At 36.6% G+C, this 24098-nt stretch overlaps 1 protein-coding gene across 1 annotated transcript in view; it reads right to left on the bottom strand.

The window, feature by feature from the left end:
• Positions 1-24098, bottom strand: part of ALDH5F1 (aldehyde dehydrogenase 5F1) — an 83545-nt gene that overhangs the window by 58606 nt on the left and 841 nt on the right. Inside the window, exons 2-10 of the mRNA XM_010270079.3 lie at positions 21208-21321; positions 20105-20204; positions 19766-19814; positions 10233-10320; positions 10013-10123; positions 8379-8441; positions 8157-8267; positions 3557-3622; positions 2560-2637 (exon numbers count right to left, since the gene is read on the bottom strand). Of these exons, the coding sequence (XP_010268381.1) occupies positions 2560-2637; positions 3557-3622; positions 8157-8267; positions 8379-8441; positions 10013-10123; positions 10233-10320; positions 19766-19814; positions 20105-20204; positions 21208-21321 (780 nt within the window). The remainder of the gene's footprint in view (positions 1-2559; positions 2638-3556; positions 3623-8156; positions 8268-8378; positions 8442-10012; positions 10124-10232; positions 10321-19765; positions 19815-20104; positions 20205-21207; positions 21322-24098) is intronic.

Here is a 24098-nt window from a genome sequence, read left to right as displayed (position 1 = left end):
AGAGAGAGGTAGTTCTTTTTCGAGGATACCAGTCTTTTTTCAAACCTTTCCACCACCAAGTTCCAAAAGCTCTCTCGCATGGGATTATCACCTAATGGCAACCCTAAGTAGTTCAAAGGCCACCCCGAAACTTCACACCCCAACATTTCAGCACTCTCCCTGAGCTCTCCCTCCTCCAAGTTCACCCCCACTATACAACTTTTCCCAAGGTTAACCTTCAAGTTAGACATTTGCTCAAACAGTTGTATCACTAAATAGAATCATGTCATCAGCAAACTGTAAGTGAGTGAGGGGAGTTCCCACCCTCCCAACTCTCCAGCCTCTAATGAGCCCCCTAGCATCTGCTCTGTGAATCAGTTTCCCCAGAACCTCCGCAATTAGAATGAACAAGAAAGGAGACAGGGGGTCTCCTTGTCTTATACCCCTATCTTCTACTGTTGTATCACCAACTTCAAGCCCTCTCTTCTATCTTTCAAACCAAAGTTTTTTTTTTTCGTGTCTGAGGCACAAGGCGCAAGGCAAGGTGTGCACCTTTTTGAACATGGAACAAATTTAAAAAAAAAATGTAAAAAAATCAAAATAAATAAAAAATATTAAAAATATTATTAATTAAAAAAATCAAACTTTAGTTTTAAACCAAATGTTTTTTTTTAAATCCTATTAGCTCAAATTTAAATACATAAACATAACATATAAAATACATTCAAAGTGAAAAATGCAAAAACAAAACAAAAAATAGCATATAAAACATATCCAAGAATGTCAAACTTATAGTTTCATTACTTCTTTTTCAATGGTATTATTTCAAATATAGTTAATGTGATGTTACTTCTTTTTCAACTTTTAATTTCATTATCCAAGCATTTCTGCCTTTGTACCAAGCCCCTTGAGGCAAGCCCAAACAAGTCCATGTTAGGGTCTTAAAATTATTAATCCCTAAAAAATGATTTTAAATTTTAATTATCTTTTAAAAATATATTTTATTAGGATGAATGAATAAAATCATAGCAAAGTAGAACCCCCTACTTGCTAATGTTGTTCATTCTTTCATCCTAATAAAAGATAATTAAAATTATAAAATCATTTATTTAAGGATTAAGAATTTAAAGACTCCAAGGGCCTATTCGTTTGCTCTGAAGTCTAACATCTGAAAGTGCAATAATTACATTAAGAGATATATTGGTATTGGTGAACTTTTCTTTCCTCTGAACTCTGAATGCAGAGAATGTTGTTCGGAATTCTGAATTCTGAATTCTGAAAATTATCAAATAACCATTTTGACCCCATATATTAGAGTTTTTGTTTGTCTTTTTGGGAGTATCATTTGAAAACAAAAAGTTGTATGATTGCACTGTAAGAGATAAGAGGAAACGAACAACCATTTTTTCTTAAAGTTAAAAGATTCTTCTTAAGAGATAAGAGTTAAGAGGAAACGAACAGGCCCTAAGTCTCTAACATGGACTTTTTTGGGCTTGCCTCAAGGGGCTTGGTTGGAGATCCAAGGGTAGAGGCCCTAGCCCAGCCACCATGCTCAAAAAACACCAAAAACCCAAGAAAAAAAATAAAAAAAGGCGCACACATGAGCTGAGGTGAAAGGCACACCAGGCATGCACCTATTGAAAGTGGTGCGCCTGTGCCTCGCTTGTGCGCCTAGGTAAATCATTGCAAGATAGTATCAGAACAAGAAGAAGAAGACTCTATTGATGATAAAGATGTTCATAATGATTAGTTTGAAGTTCTTTATGAGTGATCTGAACTGTTTAGTTCCTTCGTGTCTATTCTTTCATTTTATATTGTTTCTAGTTAATTTTTGTTTAGTTTCTTGGTATCTTCAATCTCCCCCCTTGTATGACCTATTGCCCGTTGCAATGGTGGACCATTAGCTGAATCATCTTTTAAATCACTGCAAGATAATCACAATCATCTTTTCATGATGATTGTTAGTTTATTACAATGACTTGGATGGATAAGGATTTTGGAGAATGGTTTTAACGGTGGTGAATGGTTGTGACTGTGTTTTGCTCTTAATTATTTATAGATATGGTGAAAATTTTTATACATATGGCATGTAGAAGAATGATGTTTCTTAGGTTGACAGATTTTAAGAAATTTCTGCAAAGGATTAAGAGATTTAAGAAAAATCAAAAAACTTTTACGTTGATAATTTTGTATACTTAGAGAAAGTTCTTAGTTTATCAGAGAGTTTTGGGATGAAGATATTTAAGAAAATTCTATAAGTTTGATTCAGGTTTTGACAAATTATCAAGCAAGGACTTTCTTTTTTTTCATTATCAAATCGGATATCTGTTAATATTAGCAGATAGACTGATGGAATTTGAACCACAATATGCAAAATCCAACAGATTCTTTTCAAATTTGAATCTGCCGGATTTCTTATCAAATTGAATCAGATATACCCCACTCTAAATTCAATCTGATCTGTTTTCAGCCCTACATGGTTTTTTACTAACAAATAGGTATTCAAAGATGAACGACACATGAAATGGTGCATAGTTCCTAAATCAAGCAGGATATTGTTTCGTTGTAGCCAAAATATACCTTCTTTACAGTCCCAGCAGAACCGGCCATCAATTTCTTTCCAACAGATGTCGAGCCCGTAAAGGTGATCTTCCTTACCTAAGGATAAGTACACAAGAAAGTTAATTACCAATATTATGTTAGGAAAGATTCTTTATGTCAAAAGATCAAATATTTGTTAAAGACAGATGAAAAAGTACATTAAAGACAACCAGAGATACATTCAAACCATGAATTTAAATTCAACACTAATGACAATGGATCCACTAATTTATACTGGAAAATATGCTAAATTTTATTTAACATAAAAGTTACATTTCCTCCTTTCCATGGTAATTCCTTTTGACACACATAAAATCATAAAATCAATGTTTTGAAAGCAAACCTGTTCAATGAATTGGAAAGCTTTCCTGTTCACAAGGTAAGCAGGCAGTTAAAAAAAGAAATCATATGTAAAGTTGTGCCATATAGAGCTTACATTGTTGAAGGGATAACTTGTAAACACATGATGTTAAAGCTGATTTTATGCAAATATTTCTGAATCCATATCGGATTGCCTGCTTGAACCAGGAAAACTGGGAAGTGAATGTCTTTCCAGTTGAACGGTTATGATCAGGTTGGGCACAACTTTACTTATGACATGTCAAATTTCAATTTTATATGTCAAGGTATCAAAACATATTAGCAATCCCATCTACTAAGTTGGCAGTTCTAGAAACTGACACAAACGAGTTGTTCAAACTAAAAGCCAAAACTTTAATAAATGCATGACTTTCAGTCCCCTTTGGGAAATCCATATGGTTAAAACTTCCAGTCTATTCTGAATAAATAGGCTATCCTGTCAGACAGAATGCATAATAGATACAGATTGTTGTATCTTGAGGTGGAAGAGATATCAAAACCAGTGACCATGTAACAACCAACCAGCAAGATATTGAAGAGAGAAAGAGAGAGAAAGAGAGAGAGAGAGAGGGAGAGGGAGGGAGGGAGAGAGACCAAATGATGAAAAACTACAAACCTGAGAGCTTTCAAGTAAAACATCTCCAATATCAGATGCATTCCCCATAACCACATTCACAACACCCTGAATTATTCAATATCAAAATAATTAGACAGAGTTTAATGAAAAAAGGACAATCAAACAAAAAAGGCCTTGTCTCAAGTCTTAGAAGTAAGCTACAAAACTCAAACCAGTGAAACAGAAGCCTCATTCCACTCTAGGGCTTGGAGATTTTTGAACTATTCCCCAAAGATTATATCTTGATAGGATGGCAAAGTATGGCAAGCTCCTCATCTTCCAAACTAAAACAATTAAGAGAATGGAAGCTGCCAGCAACAAACCAAATCAAACTTAATCTTGATGGGTACAGTTTTCGAAATCTAAAACCCTCGAGTGTTGGGGGGAGTCATTGTAGACACTTGAGGTTCCTTTTTAGCACTCTGCACAGGTCCAATTAGAAAGGGAGATTCCACTAGAGCTAAGATGCAGATTGTCCTTCAAGGACTAAAGAGTTGCAATAGGCTAAATCTAAATATTAGAGAGATTGAAGAAGATCCAAAACTGTAATAGGAAGGCTACAAAACAAATCTAAAGGAACATGGCAGCATAGGCATACTTTAAGACAAGCTAAACATATGGCTACAGAATTGACAGTGAAACGGTCATGGATGCATATAGCAGAAAACACCATGGCTGATTCACTTGCAAGGCAAGAGGTGAATAGGGGTAACTTGTATTGAAGGACAACAATGTAATTATTTCTCTAATTCCAAAATAGAATAGGGGTTAGGTAGCATTTCTGTTAGCCTAACTAATCAACTCTAGGTACTTTGTAAATAACATTCTTTTGTAACATCTAATAAAATTCAAGGTTATAAAAAAAATGACTAAACACATTCAGGAGGAAGTACTATAGCACTTATTTGGATGAAACTAACAAACGATTAAATACATAATTAGATTATCAATAAATACCTTAAACAAGCCATTTTTAAAATATGTAAGATAAAACAGAATAAATGCAATGTAATATAATAATTATAGGTGTGCAAATAAGGGTACACTTAGGTGGGCAAAATGGATGGTGAAGGGTGATTGTAGACTGAGCTATGCTAGCTTAGCACCTTTGATCAGGGCTATAGCCTGAGCCTAGGCCCAGGACTAGGCCAACTCAGACCCCAGGCCCAATCTAGGCTTTGGGCCTAGGGGTGTTTATTATATGGTCTAGACCGTCAAACCAGACCAAACCAAACCAAAATTGCTGGTTTAGTCTGGTTTGGCCTTAAAACAGTTTGGTTTGGTAGAGAATTCCTCAGACCATAATTTTCTGGTTTGGTCTGGTTTTCTAAATTTTAGAAACCAGACCAAACTGTAAATAAAATTATTAATAATATACTTATTAATGCATATAGTATATAAGACATGTTTAAACATATGTGTGTATGTATGTATGTATTCATTTAACATTTCATATATTTTTGTTGTTGCTTTTCAATCTCTAACTTGTAATTTTATGCCCAAGAATCGGTTTATGTTTGAGAAAGTATGAATGTAATTTATATAATAGTAATATGTGGCACTTGTTAGCATTTCAATTTGATATTTGAATTATATTTGTTATTTATGTAGGTATGCATGTTATTTGGTCTGGTTCGGTCTCGCTTGAGAATTTCTCAAACCATAATTTACTAATTTGGTCTAAGGTCCTCTCTAAACCAAACAAAACCAGACCGCACCCCAATTTGGGCTTATGTCATTAAATACTTTATATTGAATATATATAATACTTATATTATATGACATACAATATGTGCTATAATTTATATTAATATAAAATATTATATAATATATTATATGTGTCATTTTATAATATATATTAAATCATATAACACATATATATATATATGTATAATCACCCCTAATCTTGAGTCTTATGTAATAGGAGAATACCATTAGAGATGCACATGAATGGAGTTGGTGAGGAGACTATGAACAGGTATTAGCTGGTCTAGTTGGAGGGTGGGAGTTTAAGAGCGGTTTGTGAGGGAGGGGGGGGGGGGGAGATGTAGGGTCACGGGGCTTGTTTGAGAAGTCGGGTGCTGCAAGTGGGGATCACAACTTAAAAGGTTCCAAAGCAGTTTTAGGTGCAACAGTTTAAAGGTAAGGAAAGGCTTTGGCACCAAGACTTTGCAGCTCAAGAGGAGAAAAGGAAAGAGGAACTTTCACAGGTTTTGATCAAGAAAGATGAAAGACTGGGTTTGGATCATTTCAAGCTACAACAACTTGGAAGAAAAATGGTAAGACTGAGGAACAAGGAGAGTCGGAGCAGTGAAAACGAGTTTCATTGTATTCCTTGCATTGAAGATAGATTAGTTCCTTGGGAGGAAGATACTGGGAGATTGGAGGAATAGGGAAGGTCATCCAGTCTACAGGTGGGTCTATCCGTTTTGGCTCTTTTGTGGTTGAACCTAATGCTGACTCTCCCCAAAAAGAACGAGTGGTGTCGTCTGCAGTGGACTTCGCCAGGGTGGAATGAAACAGGGGAGGAAAGGAGGCTGGGGTAGAGAAAGAAGAGGGTAAGGGATTAAGAGGGGAGGAAGGATCTCAAAAGAGGTGCAGAGGAGGGGAGATTCCGAAGGAGGGAAAGCTAGGAGACTGGAATCAAGTAGTCAACCCGAAATAAATAGCTTAAGTGAAGAGAATGGGGAGCAAAGTCTAAAGAAAAATGTGTTACTTTGAAGTCTCAGTTGGGACACTTGGAATCAACTTAGGTCGGAAGAGGAACTTTGAGGTCAGGGAGAAAGATGCTTCTGTTTCAGAGCCGTTGAAGAAAGCAAGAGAGCTAGGCAAGTACCAGCTTGTCCATGTGTCAGAAGATTTTTCACAGTTGAAAATGGTCTGGTCGGTGCTGGTCCTACCAACAAGTTCAAGAAAGTCTACAAGAAAAGAAGCTCAAAAGATAAAGATATGAGTTTGAAAACTGCAGAGATTAAGGGGCACAAGTGTCAAGAGTCTCAAGGGATTCCAATACAACGGCCGCCGGCTACTATAGAAGATTTGGCATTGAGGCCAGAAGAAAGGGACGAGGAAAGGGGTAATTGAGTCTGCGAAAAGGGGTCAAATTACAACTACATCAGTCGGGACGGGCGAGAAGGGGGGGAAAGTGGAGATTGATGTTTAGGTTGATAGGGATGTTGAAGTGGGCAAGAGTTTAGGGCTGTTTTTTTGAGGGAAGAGAGGAGTTCACTACGAAAGCTTTTAAAGCTTTTAAGAAGAGCAAGAGAGTAGAAAGTGAGAAGAAGATTGTAATTGGGGGAGAAGGGGAGGCTTGGGATGAAGGAGTCAGAGGAAATGAACAAGAAGATATGCTCGAAGAGGAATTTTAATTTGTTTGGTCTCAGGGTGGCTCTCAACTATTTACCTCTATTTTGTGATCTTAACTTGGTGTTTTATTTTGTTTGATTGTGTTGTAGATGGATGGGTGTAATCTTAACACGCCGGTAGTTGTTTGTACACGAGCTTTTTCTTTTAATAAATTTTTTATTTTTATTCTTCAAAAAAAAGATGGTTTGGCCACAAAGAAAGAAGGCCATCTACAACAACTATAAAAGAAGAAATGATCATAAGATGAAGGGGCTCAAAGAGCTAGGGGCACACTAAAAAGGAGTAAAGGACATAGATTGAAGGGTACGAAATGAATTGATGGGTTATAATTTAAAAATATAGCATCGAATGGAACACGATGGTGAAACAGGTTGCATGTAGCTGAACCCATATAGTTGGGACAAGGTTTAGATGATGATGATTTCTCTAAAATATCTTAGGAAATCAACAAATCAATACAAATTTCAATTATATAGCAGGCTAACCATATGCCCAGTTTCACTGTATGACCTGCTAACATCAGCAGGTTCTTCTGTTCACTCAGTCAACAGCAATCATCTGGCAAAACCCCTACTCTAGTACCATGTTGAAATCCATGTGAAAGAGAGTTAAGAAAAAGGAGAAAAGAGGAAGAGGACGAATAGAAATGATGAGAAAGAAGCAATCATAGGAGCCAAAAGAATTCATATATAATGAGACTGAATAGATAAATATACTGTTTATGTTCCACCAAAGTTTAGAAAAAAGGCAGGCAAGAAAATAAGTTTTTAAATAGGTGGTGTTGATATTCCCATGGGTGACTTTGACATTTGACTTTTTGATGAGTGAGGAGATAACATGAGTTGGAACCATTTGCTTGATTAGGAGCCAATTGGAGAAGGTAACATGACTTTGACATTTGGCTTTTGTTGATTGGTTTTGGGAGTGCCCCAAAGGTCAATTTGTATGGGACAGCAATGGGCGAGGATTGTGCTGATATTTGATTATTTACTTTGTTCTGAAGCAACACCATACCATATATAAGGATATCAAATCCAAGGGCATCCATCATACCATTTATAAGGATATAAGCTTGATATGATAAAACCGAACCAAGAAATAAATCCCTAGTCTAGAAGTACCTTCCAAGGCATTACAAAGGCTAAAGATAGAAGAAGATGATGATGAATAATCAACTTACAAAACCAAAGAAAAAATTAAAGGGACAGATACACATATATAAGTTGGAGAATACCGGAGGTATTCCAGCTTGAAGAGAGAGCTCAGCTGCTGCTAAAGCTGTCAGGGGTGTAAGTTCAGACGGTTTAATAACCACAGTACAACCACAAGCAAGAGCAGGTCCAACCTGACGCAGATGGGAGACAATCAGCAAATATTTAAAGGCATCTGTGCTTGCAAATATCCTAAATGCAGATAGGTACCATGTCACAATGAACTGGTATACACTTTAACATACCTTCCTAGTGATCATGGCCAGGGGAAAGTTCCAGGGTGTAATTGCTCCAACAACACCCACAGGCTGCAAGATATGTATATCAATGACCATAGGTTAAATAACTAGAGAATAAGAAACATGGTTCATCATGATATTACCAAGTTAAGGAGAAAATATGTCCACAGTGAGATAGAAGAAACAACATGGGAGCTCAAAATCAAGATTCTGTTAGTATTGATACGAAAAACATATGTAGCAAGATTATCAAACTATTAAGATCAAAAAATGAACAACTCTATAATTCCAATCACCGAATTGGATTGAAACCCATGGGGACCTAAGGGAAAACAAACACTGGGAGGGAGGGAAGGAGGGATAGGCACCTCTTCATCTAATTATATGGACAGACAAGTCACTGGCAAACAAATTCACCTGAGCATAATATGCTAATCAAATTAAGGGAGGCACTGAAGGGTGTAGATGGCAGAAAACAAACAAAATCAGGAATATTTTTTCCAGGCTCCAAGGGATGATGAAACTGTTCTTTAAGTTCACAGATTTAGACTTCAGGATGAATCCAAGTATGCAGTTCAACATTGGATGTGCTTAATGAGATCATAATTTGACAACTGTCCACGAATTTTGAGGATTATCTATAAATGGGAGCAAAAAGAAATGGAAATATTACTTTAGAGATAATTAACAGAACATGAGACTAAAACTAGGCTCTAGCATAGCAGTTAATAATAGTCCTGAGAGAAAAGGAAGGGTATTTGAAGGATCAAAATCCACATTTTTTCTGAATATTCTCTGCAGTCAAAATGGTTTCAAACAGCATAATCTGGAGACTTGAGGAATTGATCCCTCAATTCCACCTCCAATTTCAATTCTGCCCTGATATAAATTCAACCTGAGGATTGGAAAAGAATATTTATATCTGCCAAAAGACTACCAGGATTGATTAGAACGATTGAAATTGTGAAGTAGCAAGAGAAAGTATATATCAAAAAAGCAGGAAAAGAAAGTAAAGCAAATCAGTATAGCAAAAGGCTGAACTAAGACCCATATGTAAGAGTGAATTAGGGTTAAATTAGAGAAGTTAGGAGAAGTAACCTTATAACTCCTTGCCAAGAGACTTTAACTTACATCCTAGCAATCAAAAGGGATTTCACTAATACTATTAGATGGAGTAAAGTTTGGGGTAGTAACCATGGGAACTTGTAAAGTTCATTGCTAATAAAGGGAATTACAAGCATCAATTGAAGTCCAAAAGTAAGGGGTTTGATGAGAGGTAAGCTCAATCCCAGATGGCTTTCACATATCGGAAAGGGCTTCTTTGTGTAGAAAAAGCTGAGTGCCTAATTGGTTTTCTGGAGGATTAGCCTATACATGCTAACCAATTTACATATAATTGTACATCTTCTCATGGACACACCCTCATCACACTTATTATAATATAACAGGAAAAGTACGGAACATAGAATTAGTCCAAATTAAATAACTAACTAATTGATGAAAAATTTTTTATGGATATTTATTGATGAAAACATTTACTTCAGAATAACTTCAATTTCTCAATGTTAAAGAAGTTGGATTATGGAAACAAGCAGATATAATAAATCAAATCTGAAAAGTAAAGCATTCAATATACTTGCCTGCTTTATAACAAATAACCGTCGATCAGATAGTGTTGCTGGAATGATGTCACCATATACACGTTTTGCCTCTTCAGCAAAGAACTCAATAAAGCTGGCTCCATAGCTAACCTGTAAAGTAAATATGCATAATAACAGACATTAAAGACCACTCCTTGATGGCAAACAATCTGCAGTCCAAACAGGAAATCTCATTTCTCGTAATGAAAAAATGGCATACCTCACCCACGGCTTCTTTCAGAGGTTTCCCTTGCTCTAGTGTTATAAGTTGTGCAAGCTCTTCCTTGTGGGCAATTAATAAATCATACCTTAAGTTGCATTGGAGAAAACAATATCAATCATATCCATATTTTAACAAATACAATCTCTCAAAAATAACTCCTAAGTGTATACCAATAAACAGGATTAATGCACAAAATGACAATTCAGCAATTTAAATGCTCTACATGATATAATTCTTTTCTTTTTTTCCAATTGATCTGTACATGATATAATTTCAAACACCAAAGAGAGAATTTTCAGAAGCTTCTCACCTTTTTTTTTCTTTGAAATTGAAATTTACAACTCTTTCATGTAAAGTAACTAGTACTCATGGTAAAAACAGGTATAGGGAACATAAAAACTAGCTCAGCAGATAAATTAACTGTACTACAAATAACCAACTAACCAAGTCAAGAGATAAACTAATCATTCCGTAGCAGTAAAGACACCCGAATATGTTGATCATGCTCTTTTTTTATGCTTCAGTAGATCAGATACAACATCATAGAGCTATTTTAAAAGGTCTTGAAATGCTGTCAGGTTTAAAGATCAACATGTGTTTTTTTTATCATGAACCGTTCAATTTTATTAAATTAGGTGAAAAGATTAGAATGTACAATGGAAAAGTTCCTAGTACCCCACCAAAAAAGATAAGCTTTTGATGCTTCAGTAACTTTAGGACCCATTTGGGAGGGCTGAAGCTTTGGTTGAGTTGCTTTTGTTGAGCTGCCTTGGAGAAGCCACTAAAAGAAGCATCATGGTAAAGCTATTGGGCTTTTCCGGTTTGGGCTAAAAGACAACTAACTTGGGCCTTCCAGTTTTTTAACCAACATAGTTTATAGGCTGTCCAGCTGAGCCACCTCCCACATCCAAAATCCATAGCATGAAAGCCCTCCCAAACGTGCGCTTACTATTTACATTTGGGGTTGGAGCTCAGGTTTGAAGATCAATCTTTCTAAAAGTGTAATGATTGGGACTGGAAATATAAGTCAGGAAATTTTTTAAGATGTGCTGCTGCATTTTATTGTTAAATTGGGAAATTTTCTTTGGGGTTTGGCTGCTTGGGCTTACCCATAGGTGCTACAGCCTCAAGTGTGTCAACGTGGAAATTGGTTTCAGATACAAGAGAATATATTTGTCTTTTGGTGGCCACACCACTAACAAAAATTGGTCTTTACTATTTGCAAGGTGGCTTAGGACCTACTGCCTTACAGTCCTCTTCTTCTGGTGTGTCTCCTTTTCACCTTCATTGTCAACTAGGTCATCCTTCATTTCAGATTCTTCATGCTATGATTCCTTTGTTTCCATCCAACACTAGATTTGAGTACGATGCATGTCAGCTTAGCAAGCATTATCAGGCTACTTTTCTTCCTTAGGCTATGAGTCGTTTGTCCAAACCTTTTCATTTAGTTCAATCAGATGTTTGAGGTCCATGTCTTGTAGTGTCGTACTTTTGTTGATGATTTCTCTAGAGTTAATTGGTTATATTATTTGTTAAATGAGAGGCCCAAATTGTTTTCTGTATTCAAGTCTTTCTTTATGGAAATAAAAACCAAATTTGACTCTACTATTTGTGTTCTCCAATCTGATAAGGCTAAAGAATACATGTCTTCACCATTTATTGAATTTTAAAATGAGCACAGAATCATACATCAGACGTCTTGTATTGATACACCAAAACAGAATGGTGTGATTAAACACAAAAACTGCCCTCTTCTAGAAGTTACACGGGCCCTCCTCATTCAAATGCATGTACCAAAAATTTATTCGTGTGATGTTCTAATTGCTTGTTATCTCATTAACTAAATGTCTTCATCAGTTCTTCATAATAAGATACCTCTTTTTGTACTTTTCCTGATGCTCTCTTGTTTGCTTTACCACCTCATATGTTTTAATATATTTGCTTTGCCCATCTTTTTGATCATCAACATAACAAGCTTGAACTCTGTGTAGTAAAGTGTAACTTCATAGGATATTCAAAAGCTCAAAAAGGGTACAAATGTTACAGTCCTCTCCATCATCACTTTGTTAGCGTTGATGTTACCTTTCATGAGTTCACTCCATTCAACTAGCTTCAACTCCAACATCTTCCACCTTGCTATCTATAGGTCTTGTGACCCCTCTACTACTACTATTACTCAAGTCGTGCAGCCACCTTCAAACCTTGATCTGTCCATTTCCCTTCAAAAAGGTAAGTGATCCTGTACTACGCACCCTATTAGCCACTTTGTTTCTTATCAGTTATTATCACCTTTGATCTTGCTTTTGTTACTTCCCTTTCTGCGATCTCTATCCCTTAATCCCTATAGGAAGCCTTGTCTAATCCTAAGTTGTGGACAGCTATGGAAGAAGAATTGTTGGCACTTCATCAAAATGGCACATGGGATTCAATTCTTCACCCTTCTGGTAAGCAACCTGTGGGATGTAGGTAAGTGTATGCTGTGAAATTTAACCCTAATGGTAATGGTACAATGGATAGACTTAAAGCTCGTTTGGTTGCTAAAGGGTTTACTTGAACTTATGGTGTAGATTTTGATGAGACTTTCTCTCTAGTTGCTAAGGTCACATTTTTCCATATGGTTATTTCCTTGACTACAACTAATCATTGGCCCTTATATCAGTTAGATGTTAAGAAGGCATTGTATGGTCTAAAACAGTTTCCACGTTCTTGGTTTGGCAAAGTTCAATTTAGTAGTTGTGAAATTTGGCTTACATAGATGTCAGCCTGGATTGTTCCATGCTTCTATAATACCATATTTTCTCAATACCCAAACAAAACCATCCTCCACAGACTTCAATTTAATAGAGACAAAAAATTTGCCTATCAATTCTTCCAAAGGTTCCACTACTTCCAAAGTGTGACAATTCCGCCCAAGGCTCCCCACAAGAGTGTTGAAGACCTGCTTACACCCCAAGACCTCCAAAAGCTTTTAAACCAACTTTTGTTCAAATCCAACAATTTAGTTTCCTATAACATCACAATGTCAGGTTTCTCTTTAAGTAGATCTTTTATTACCCTCCTCTTCCTAGCACTCCCTATCTCCCTCACATTCCAATAAAAATGATTTTCATAGCTACTACCAAAGCAGTTACAACCCTCTTCTTACCAATCACACTTATTTTGGGATTTTCCCCCTATCTCCCCTATCAGTGAACTCAATATCAGAAATTAACCTCTCCACCTCCAATCTTTTCCCAAATGATAAAAACCCGAACAGTGGTTTAGGACCCACATACCCAAAAGGTATGCTGGTTAAAAACAATTATTTGATTTTGTTTCTTGCTCTAGCAGTAAAAGAGCCTAATTCCCCCAACCCAACCCACAAACTGAAATTCCATCATGATTTACTATTTTTAGTGATTTCTGGTTTCTTTATATTTAGGTAATCTTAACTAGGATTTCTAATGAGTTATTAGAGTTTCTTACGAATTAGCCTTGAAGTTTTAAGTTTTTCTTCTTTTCTTTTTATTAGAAACTTAATTGCATTTTGTAAAGAATCAAACATGTGCCCACTTTATAGGCTGGACATACTCCACCTATTCCTTTACTTAGTATAAACATTACATTTCAGCCCAGAAAAGTTGCCACCTATTTACCACTAACTTTGCCAATGTATCAGTCATTCCATTTGCTGACCTTTTGACCCACTGAAATTATACCTTCATTCCCCTCAACAAGCATCTTACCTCCTTGCTAACATGTCTATATGTTCAAATTGCCTGGCTGTTATTGTTTATCCAGCTGATCACTTTGTAATCCCCTTCTATCATTAATTTTAACATATTTATTGACTGTGTTAGGTCAGCTCTTGCAACAGTGTCAGAAGTTCTGCTCTTAAGGATTTTCCAACTCCAATTGGTCCCAAGAATATACAGTGCCTTGGTTCTGCCACTACCATCCCTAAACACCTCCCCCACTCTTGACAGGCCATGAAATCCCAAGTTTAGAGAACTACCTGTTACCCAGAGAAGAAGGAAGAAAGGAAGAGAGAAGAGAGAAGAGAAACAGAGATTTGGAGTCTCAAAAAAGGTGCTGGCGGTGCTAGATTTTTATCATTTATACTAGGGCGACACAACTTAAAAATAAAAAAAGGCAGAAAGTACCAAAGTACCACTGTGGTACTAAACATACAGAATAATGACATTTCAACACTCCCCCCCTCAAGTTGGGACATAGATATCAATCATGCCCAACTTGTCACATAAATCATAATGTCGCAAGTGATGTAAACCCTTTTGTGAAGATGTCTGCAAGTTGGTCTTCAGAACTGACATAGGGAGTACACACTTCCCCCATAACAACATTTTCTCTGATGAAATGCTTGTCAACTTCGATATGCTTAGTTCTATCATGCAACACAGGATTAGCAGCGATGTTTATGGCTGCTTTGTTATCACAGTAAAGAGTCATAGGTCCATCAACTAGAAAGCCCAACTCACTCAACAAATTCTTTAGCCACATAATTTCGGCCACTCCATGAGACATTGCCCGTTCTCCAGGTAACTAGGTTCCCTCCTATAAAGGTACAATAGCCACTTGTTGACTTCCGGTCATTCAAGGATCCTGCCCAATCTGCATCGGTATACACTTCAACTTTCAAATGCCTGTGCTTTTGAAACAACAAGCCTGCACCTACGAACTTCTTAAGATATCAAAGAACTCTTTCTCCTGCTTCAAGGTGGGTAGTCTTAGGGGCATGCATGAACTGGCTAAGAACACCCACTGCACAAGCAATGTCTAGTCGAGTCATAGAAAGATATAGCAATCTTCCTACAAGTCTCTGAAACTGTTTCACATCCTCAATGGGTTCACCTTGACAATCTCCTAATTTGTGGTTAGGATCAATAGGGGAATCAACAGGCTTCACTCCCAATTTTCATGTATCGTGGAGTGGATCTAGGACATACTTTCTTTGGAAAAGAAGATACCCTTTTGTGAGAAGGCCACTTCAATCCCAAGGAAGTACCTTAGAGGACCTAGATCCTTCACTTCAAACTGGGTAGCAAGGAAACTTTTCAACTTTTGAATTTCATCATTCCAATCACCAGTGATAACTATATCATCAACATATACTATCAGTGATGCAATCCTTCCTTCCCTCTTTTCACAAACAGTGTGTGATCAGATTGACACTGCTTGTATCCTCTTTGCTGAACAGCTACATGGAACCTACTAAACCAGGCTCTCGGTGATTGTTTCAGGCCATATAATGATTTTTTTAACCCGCACACTTTCTATTCATTACCTTGAGCCCGTAAACCAAAGGGTTGCACCATGTATACTTCCTCTTCAAGGTCACCATTTAAGAATGCATTATTGATGTCAAGTTGATGAAGTTCCTAGTCAAGATTAGCAGCTAAGGAGAAAAGAACTCTAATGGAGTTCATCTTAGCAACGGGTGCAAAAGTTTTTGCATAATCCACTCCATACACTTGTGTAAACCCCTTTGCTACTAGATGAGCTTTATACCGCTCCACTGTGCCATCAACCCTATGTTTTACTGTGAAAACCCATTTACATCCAACTGGTTCCTTCCCTTTAGGAAGATCTACAAGTTCCCATGTACCACTTTTATGTAAAGCATTAATCTCTTCCTTCATAGCATCTGTCCATTCAGGTATCAAAAGAGCTTTTGCCACATTCTTAGGAATAGGAACATTGTCGATGGAAGAGAGAAAGGCCCTAAAGGAAGGTGAAATGTTCTCATAGGAAACAAAATAGGACATGGGGTGTTTAGTGGTGCAAGACCTAACACCTTTCCGGTAAGCAATAAGAAGGTTAAGGTCATCAGCAATAGAGGTATCAATGGCAATAAGTCAAGAACATCAATGGGAACCAAAGTACTTGGTTGGGAAGGATCCAACCCCGGAGAGTTCGATGGTATTGGTGGTACAGCTTCTGGATGCTCCACAGCTCTTGAACTTGGCTGGCCTTTGTGACGTCGAAAGAAAACACAAAAGGGAGGAGGATTAGGAATAGAGGCAGCTAAAGTAGTTTCTCCTCATTTCTACACTCCCCCTAAGGAGAAACAGGGAAGAAAGGCTCACTCTCAAAGAAAGAGACATCCATAGAAACATAATATCTCCAGGAGGCGGGATCAAAGCATTAGTACCCCTTTTGAGTGAGGGAGTACCCCAAGAAGATGCAAGGAATAACACGAGGATCCAATTTTCCATGAGTGGGAGCCAAATTTTGAACAAAGCAACGACAACCAAACACACGAGGAGGAATAGAAAGAAGAGGAACCTTGGGAAAAATAAGCTAATGTGGGGCTTTGCACTCTAACCAGCGAGAGGGCATATGATTAATGAAATAGGTAGCACAAAGGACCGCCTTAATCCAAAAACATTTTGGGACATTCATATGGATGAGTAACCCCTGGCCACTTCAAGAAGGTGTTGGTTCTTTCTTTCAACAACACCATTTTGTTGTGGTGTTCGGGTACAGGAGTTACGGTGAAGTGATCCATGCGAAGCAAAGAATTCCGTGAGGTCATTATGAAAATATTCTTTTGCATTATCAGATTGGAAAATTTGGACCTCAGTTTGAAATTGGGTGAAGATCATTTGGTGGAAATCTTGGATACTTTTTGGTACTTCATCCCCGGTTCGCATGGGATATATCCATGTGTATCTAGAGTAATCATCAATAAAGGTAATAAAATATTTGTAGCCACTCTCAGATGATAAAGTAATAGGGCCCCAAACATCATAATGAATAATATGGAAAGGAAATTCAGATTTATTATTCATTGAAGAAAAATGAGTTCTACAATGCTTACTAAATTGACAAGTTTAACATGTAAACTGTGACACTGACACTGACTTAAACAACTCTGGAAACACCAATTTTAAAAGACTCAAAAGGCAAATGACTGAGACGACTGCGCCATAAATAGACTTGACTTGTACTAGATTGACTCTTAGATTCTGTGACTGTAAGACCAGCCTTATTCTCTAGCATATAGAGTCCATCCACCATACGTCCTCTACCAATCGTCTTCCCCGATGCCAAATTCTGGAGTACACAATAAGAAGGGAAAAAGGTTACTAAGCAGTTTAAAGAATTAGTGATACTACAAACAAAGAACAAATTAATGGGGAATTTTTGAACATGTAAGATATTAGTCAGGGTGAGGCCAAAGGGAAGAGAAATGGTTCCTTGACCAGCTATGGTAGAATATGCACCATCAGCTAGCCTCACCTTGTCTATTCTAGAGAGGAGGTGGTAGGTTTGGAAATAAGTAGACTTACCAGTCATATGTTTTGACGCTCCAGAATCAATTATCCAAGGAGAGTCAAGGGGATGAGACGCGATACATGGAAAGCCGTGGCAAAGTTACCTGATGTAGTCGCAAATGAAGTTGAACGAGGTGAAGAATCCATCTGATGAATTGCCCTACCAAAGAGTTCCAAATGGTCACAGAAGGAATTGATAATATCCTCCCTCGAGTCAAAACTAGAAGTGTGTGTCTAAGTCATAGCAATAGTAGGGGGTTGATTCTCTTGAGAAGCCATATTTGTTGTGGTGAACTTTCTTAGACCTTGTTGTCATGACTTCTCGTTCAGGACTGAACCTTGCTTCTTGCTTAACTCCTGGGCCCATTTGGGCTTCCCATGAAGATCCCAACATGTTTCTCAGGTGTGTCGGGGTTTCTGGCAATGGGTGCACCATAGTTTGTCTTTGTCTTCCACCCTTTTTTGAGGGTCCCCCTTCTTAAAAAAATTTCCCCCACCTATAGTAACATTCCCTTTTGCTGCCAACACAACTGCATCCCCTCCGAAGCTGTTCAATAAATTTCTTCTACTTTCTTCCGATTGTACTAATGCATAAACCTCCTAGACAGATGGAAGATCCTTACTGCCTAGGATTTAGACTCTGACAGATTCATATACTGGATTCAAACCAAGGAGAAATGCAAACACTCTTTGTTGGGAAACAAGCTTCTTGTATGCTTTTGCATCTTCATCACACTTCCAATCTACACTCTGATAGTGATCTAACTCCTTCCAGACAAAGGTCAAATCTGAATAGTACATAGAAAGGTTCCTCTCCCCGTGTTTACAAGTGGATGGTTCTGCCTGTAACTGATAGATTTTTGCATAGTGACACAGTTCAAAATAAGTCAATTTTGCCTGCTCCCAAATCTCATAAGCCGTTTCAGCCCACATAAAGTTCCTTCTCACTTGAGGTTGCATAAACACCAAAAGCCAGGACATAACCATGCTATTTTCCTGGTTCCATCTGTCATACTCAGCACTCCCAGAATTTAGTTCTTTAATTCTCCCATTTATATACCCTATTTTTCCCCTTGCAGTAATGTATAACTTGATCACCCTCGACCATTCTAAATAACTCAAACCATCTAGGGGTATAACAGCCATAGGGAAGGATAAATCTATACCCCCACTTGTTCCGTTCTACATTGAGGGGACTCCAGATGTGGCAGAGTCTTCACCACTCATAATCACAACTTCAGGTTACACTCCGAATAAACACAAGGACCAAATAGAAGCAGCCAAACACCCCAATAAAAAAAATTGCACTAGGGAATAGAGACAACCACCCCCCTCTTTTAAATATCAGTTCCTCAACAAAAAACAGCTGCTATTACTAAACTCACAGGTCATCACTAGCCCACCATAAATCAGGTATGGCTACTGTAGCAGCATATACAGGTCCTCTCTTAACCTACAAATCAAGTGTGGCTGCTGTTGCAGCATATACAGGTCATCCCCTGACCTACAAGTTCACCAGAAGGCTGCTGTCGCAGCATATAAAGGTCATCACCGACCTACAGTCTATTACAAGGATCAACCGATCCCACAAAAAAGGAAAGAAGAGGGGTTGCTCGCCTCACATTAATAGACTGAACCTATTACAGGTTCTGTTTTGGCACACGACCAGAAAAATAAAAAAATAAAAAAAAAAGAGAAAAGGAGAGAGAATACTTCAGTCCGATCTGAATTTGGACCTGGATCTGGCAAAGGGAGAAGATAGAAAAGGTTTGCTCGACCTCTTCTTTCAGATCTAACAGTCCTGCTCTGATACCATGTTATCCAGAGAAGAAGGAAGAAAGGAAGAGAGGAGAGAAGAGAGACAGAGATTTGGAGTCTCAAAAAAGGTGCTGGCGGCGCCAGCTTTTTATCATTTATACTAGGGAAACACAACTTAAAAATAAAAAAGGCAGAAAGTACCAAAGTACCCCTGTGGTACTAAACATACAGAATAATGACATTTCAACACTACCATTGTCTCATTTTTTAATAATATGTATAAAATCAATATAGAGGCCATCTCTTAGTGCCATAGTAAAACCTTGAGCACAGGCATGAGAAAATGGGATGATAATGGCAAAATCTAAACAAAAATGTCTAAACAAATCTGAACAAAATGATACACAGTATGCTGTTAGGATTTCCATGAGTTTACCAGATATACTGACTAATGAAGTACTAGAAAATGTCCAAGGTGATAAAATTTCAATATACCATTTCCGTAGGCATCTGCTCCTTTCATTTGCAGTTAGTTTGCTCCATGCTACATAGGAAAAAAGATAACATATATAAATTAGATATATCTATATTTTTCATGGATAGGGATTCACAAAAAAAGTACAACAACTAATCATACTAGTTATATAAAGTTGGAAGCCTGCAATTCTGCATGGATTATCAATCCATGTGAACACTCTATTAAAATTATGCAAATTCATTCCTCCATGAAATTAAGAAACTCAGTAGGATATTCCAACCAAGTTTCCTGAATATGAATAGAAATTCTTTGGCAAAGTAAAAAAATCTGGATGCAGGTTGTATTTAGATACATACAACTAAATGTGTCATATGCTGAACATATTGCATCATTTGTCTCTCTCTTGCTCATGCATGGGACTTCTGCTATAACATCACCTGTGGCCGGATTGTACACCTGATATGACAAGAATTATTTCATTATTGACCAATTTCTCACCCACACACATAAAAGGACTACAATATCCAGCAATGCAAACTAATGAACAGGCAATGCTATGAAAATGGAAGCAATCAGAGAATGATCACTTAAGAACCAAATGGGGCAGCATAGTTTAAGTAATCTTTCCTTTAACAGTACTTTTTAATAATACCATGCCATAATAACTACATAACAACCTTTTGGCCTTCAATCCTAACAGTCTTCAAGTCCAAGCATATCTGGAACAAATATATTCTGATAATTTGATGTTTAGTAGGGCTATGTTGAGGTACATTCTCTTGATAAACCATAGGAAAGTATAACAAAATAAGTGTTCCAAGCAGCATTCACAAAGAAAAATTCATATGGATGTCTTTATTCTTTCTTCCTAAAGAGAGCAGATAGGGTGGACAATAAACAGTGATAATTTTCCAAATAAATAATTTATATACCAATTTTCTGTAATTACAACTTTTTACTCCCTTTTCATAGAATAAATTAAGAAATATATATATATGGAACCAATATATTCTGATAATTTGCTGTTTAGTAGGGCTATGTTGAGGTACATTCTCTTGATAAACCATAGGAAAGTATAACAAAATAAGTGTTCCAAGCAGCATTCACAAAGAAAAATTCATATGGATGTCTTTATTCTTTCTTCCTAAAGAGAGCAGATAGAGCGGACAATAAACAGTGATAATTTTCCAGATAAATAATTTATATACCAATTTTCTGTAATTACAACTTTTTACTCCATTTTCATAGAATAAATTAAGAAATATATATATATATATATGCTACAAATTCAAAAGCAACAACTAAATTAAAGAAGAACTATCATTTGAACATCGAAATTTCTTCATGGTTCTGCAACCAATGTTTAGATGTTATCTGTTCTACAACATCAATTCTATCAAGATATTAATCATCTAGAAAATATTAACAAAATAAAACAATAAATTTGATCTTTTCCAACCTTAATGGTCTTTCCATCATATGCATCAGTCCATCTCCCTCCTATAAGGCCCTGAGTTCGCAAGAGACCTGAACCACTAAGCCGAGTAGCAGCATTTTGTGCTTCAGTTCTTATCTGAATAACCCAATACCTTTTCAGATACCATTAAGACTTAAAATATCCATCACTAAAATATGAGAATGTAAAAGACATCAATCTACACAAGAAAGCAAAACAATCACCTTAAGACAGCAGAGATGCATAGAGATCAATGTAAAAAAGTTAGATTAAACTTTATAAACTGCATAAAAGAAAAGAAATCTTGTTTCATGTTCCATGAACATTTTTTTATTCCCTTTCACTTGTTACATCAAACATTTTTTTTATTTTAATAAACTATGCTGAAATTTACTTTAATACTTTTTATAGTAAAAATGAAAAATAAACTAATACCTGGACATAGTTATACCTTCTTTCAGAATTTATCCCTTAGTGTATGAAATTAGCACACAGACTTGTAGGTGTCAGTTATATCCATCTAATTCACATGCTCATGCAGTAGTTAGAAAGGGATCATTGCCTGGTGTAATAATAAAATCTTGGAATAACAAGCATAAGATACGGGCTCAAGCCTGCCAAAGGTTATAAACAAATCTTGTCAACCACTCCTAAGACCTAAATAGCCAGGAGGAGAATTGGTTCATGGTCGTTAAGTTACAGACACAAGATGCAGCCTCCCCTAAACATTACAAGTAGTCATAGAGAAAAGATTACAAAACTGCCCAAACTAACCGATCCCTAGCAGACCCTTGTTTAGCACGATAATCAGCCAAAGCATTTGCCTCCCTATCCACCCACTGGTATCTACACAAAATGTACCCTGCTAAACATTTAACTTTTTTAATGTGGTCCCTATAACTCCAAACAACTGAGTCTGGATTTGACAACCAGCCCACAATCACCTTAAGAATCCCATTCAATTAATAGGTTCTCCAGTCCTAGTTAATTAGCAATCTGAATTCCTTGTACTGCTGCCAACAACTCAGCTCTTGTGGAATCCCCTATAACCACCAGGCCGGAGAATAAGGATATGATATTGCCATTCTCATTCCTCAGGACTCCTCCTATGCTAGAATACCCTGACTGCTTCCGTCAAAATTTAGTTTAATAACCCCTTTCGGAGGAGTTACCCAAACTGTTGCAGCCCTGGTTTTCCTAGCCAAAGTGTGTGCAACTGCAGCCCAATTCCTCCAAATGTCATCAAAAGAGAAAAAGTTGAACAGAGTTGAACAAAGCCAAGGATTTCAACCAATGAATAGCCCTAGTTAAAATACATTCCTTCACTTCAATAAAGGATCTCTCCTTATCTTGGAAGGTTCTAACATTTCTTTCTTCCCAAATTGTCTATAGTGTGGTTGCTCTAAAACATCTCCACATACTACTCCGCTCCGGTTCGCTCACTTCGCTCATTACTGAAGCTCCGAGAACCCCCCTATATGCTTATGTTGTTCATTCATTCATTCCAATAAAATATCTTCTTAAAAGGCAATTAAAGTTATAAAATCATTATTTTTTATGTGAGAAATAAGAATTTAAGACCCTAACATGGACTTGTTCGGGCTTGCTTCTAGGGGCGTGGTACAAAGGTGACTCATAGAATCAAGAATGCAATATGTTTTACATCACATTAGTTACTTGAAGTAATGCAATTGAGGAAAAAAAGAGATTGTGGGTTTTCCATACTTGAAAATGCTTTATATGTTTGCTTTTATTTTTAAATTTTCATTTGAATACACTTTACCTGTTATGTTTATGTATTTTAATTTTAGATAATAGGTTTTTTAAAACATTTATTTTAAAATTTAAGTTTATATTTTTTTATTAATGTTATGTTTAATATTTTTTTGAATTTTTTGGATTTTTTATTTTTCTGACATTTTTTAGCATTTTTTTTTGTATTTTTGCGCCTTGCTCCAAAAAGGCACACACCTTGCACCTCAGGTGCAAATGGGCCCTTGCGCTTTTTTTGCACTTTGCACTCATAGTTGTCAAGGCAATGCCTAGGCGACAAGGCGCCCTTTGAGGCTCGCCTCGCCTAATCACCTAACAGTTTTCTACTTCCTACTATAAAAAACTTTTTTATTCATTCTTTTTTGAGATTATAATTATAAAATAGACATTATTAAACTAAAATAATCATTTTGTGTGTTTATATACTAATTTCCTTTTATTATTTTCTTATTTATTAGGGTTTAATCAACACAAACATTGCTAAATGTTGTATTGAACCCTTGAAGACTTAAAAACCTAAACCAATAAGTAAGGGAGAACTAAAAATTTTATCTAATCAACACATTTTTCTCTTCCTTATATTCTTCTTCTACTTCTTCTTCTTCTTCTACTACTACTACTACTACTACCAATACTTTTTATTTTCTTCTTTTCCTATAACAAAAATAAGGGTTCAACCCCTATATTTTTTTAATTTTATTTTCCTTCTTGCTTTTCTTCTCATGAATATGTTGATTTTCTATACTTTACAAATAAATTTATGCTTTTCTTATGAAAATCATGAATAATTATTAAAGAAATATGGTTATGGTACCTAGGGAACTACCCTAGGATCTATGTTTTTAACATAAAAAATCCATCGCCTAGGCGACTAGGCAACTAGGCCCCCCTCAATCGCCTAGCCTCGCCTTGGCGCCTTGAAAACTATGCTTGCACTTTTAAAACACTGATTTTAAGGAAGATTTCATAATTAAAAAAAGGAATTGAAATTCATAAAAAACAAGTTTGGTTTAGTGAATTCTGGTTGTTGCCTGGAAATTCTCTCTCCTATTTCTTCTTCTAAGTTCTAAGTGATCTTTACCCTACCTCAGCAGCAAGAATTCTTCTATCCTTTACCAATT

This window comes from Nelumbo nucifera, chromosome 8 (assembly GCF_055504915.1).
Source record: "Nelumbo nucifera cultivar China Antique chromosome 8, China Antique-T2T, whole genome shotgun sequence".
Taxonomy (NCBI): Eukaryota; Viridiplantae; Streptophyta; class Magnoliopsida; order Proteales; family Nelumbonaceae; genus Nelumbo; species Nelumbo nucifera.
The sequence above is the reverse complement of the archived record's forward strand: the minus strand, read 5'-3'. Positions and strand labels throughout refer to the sequence as shown.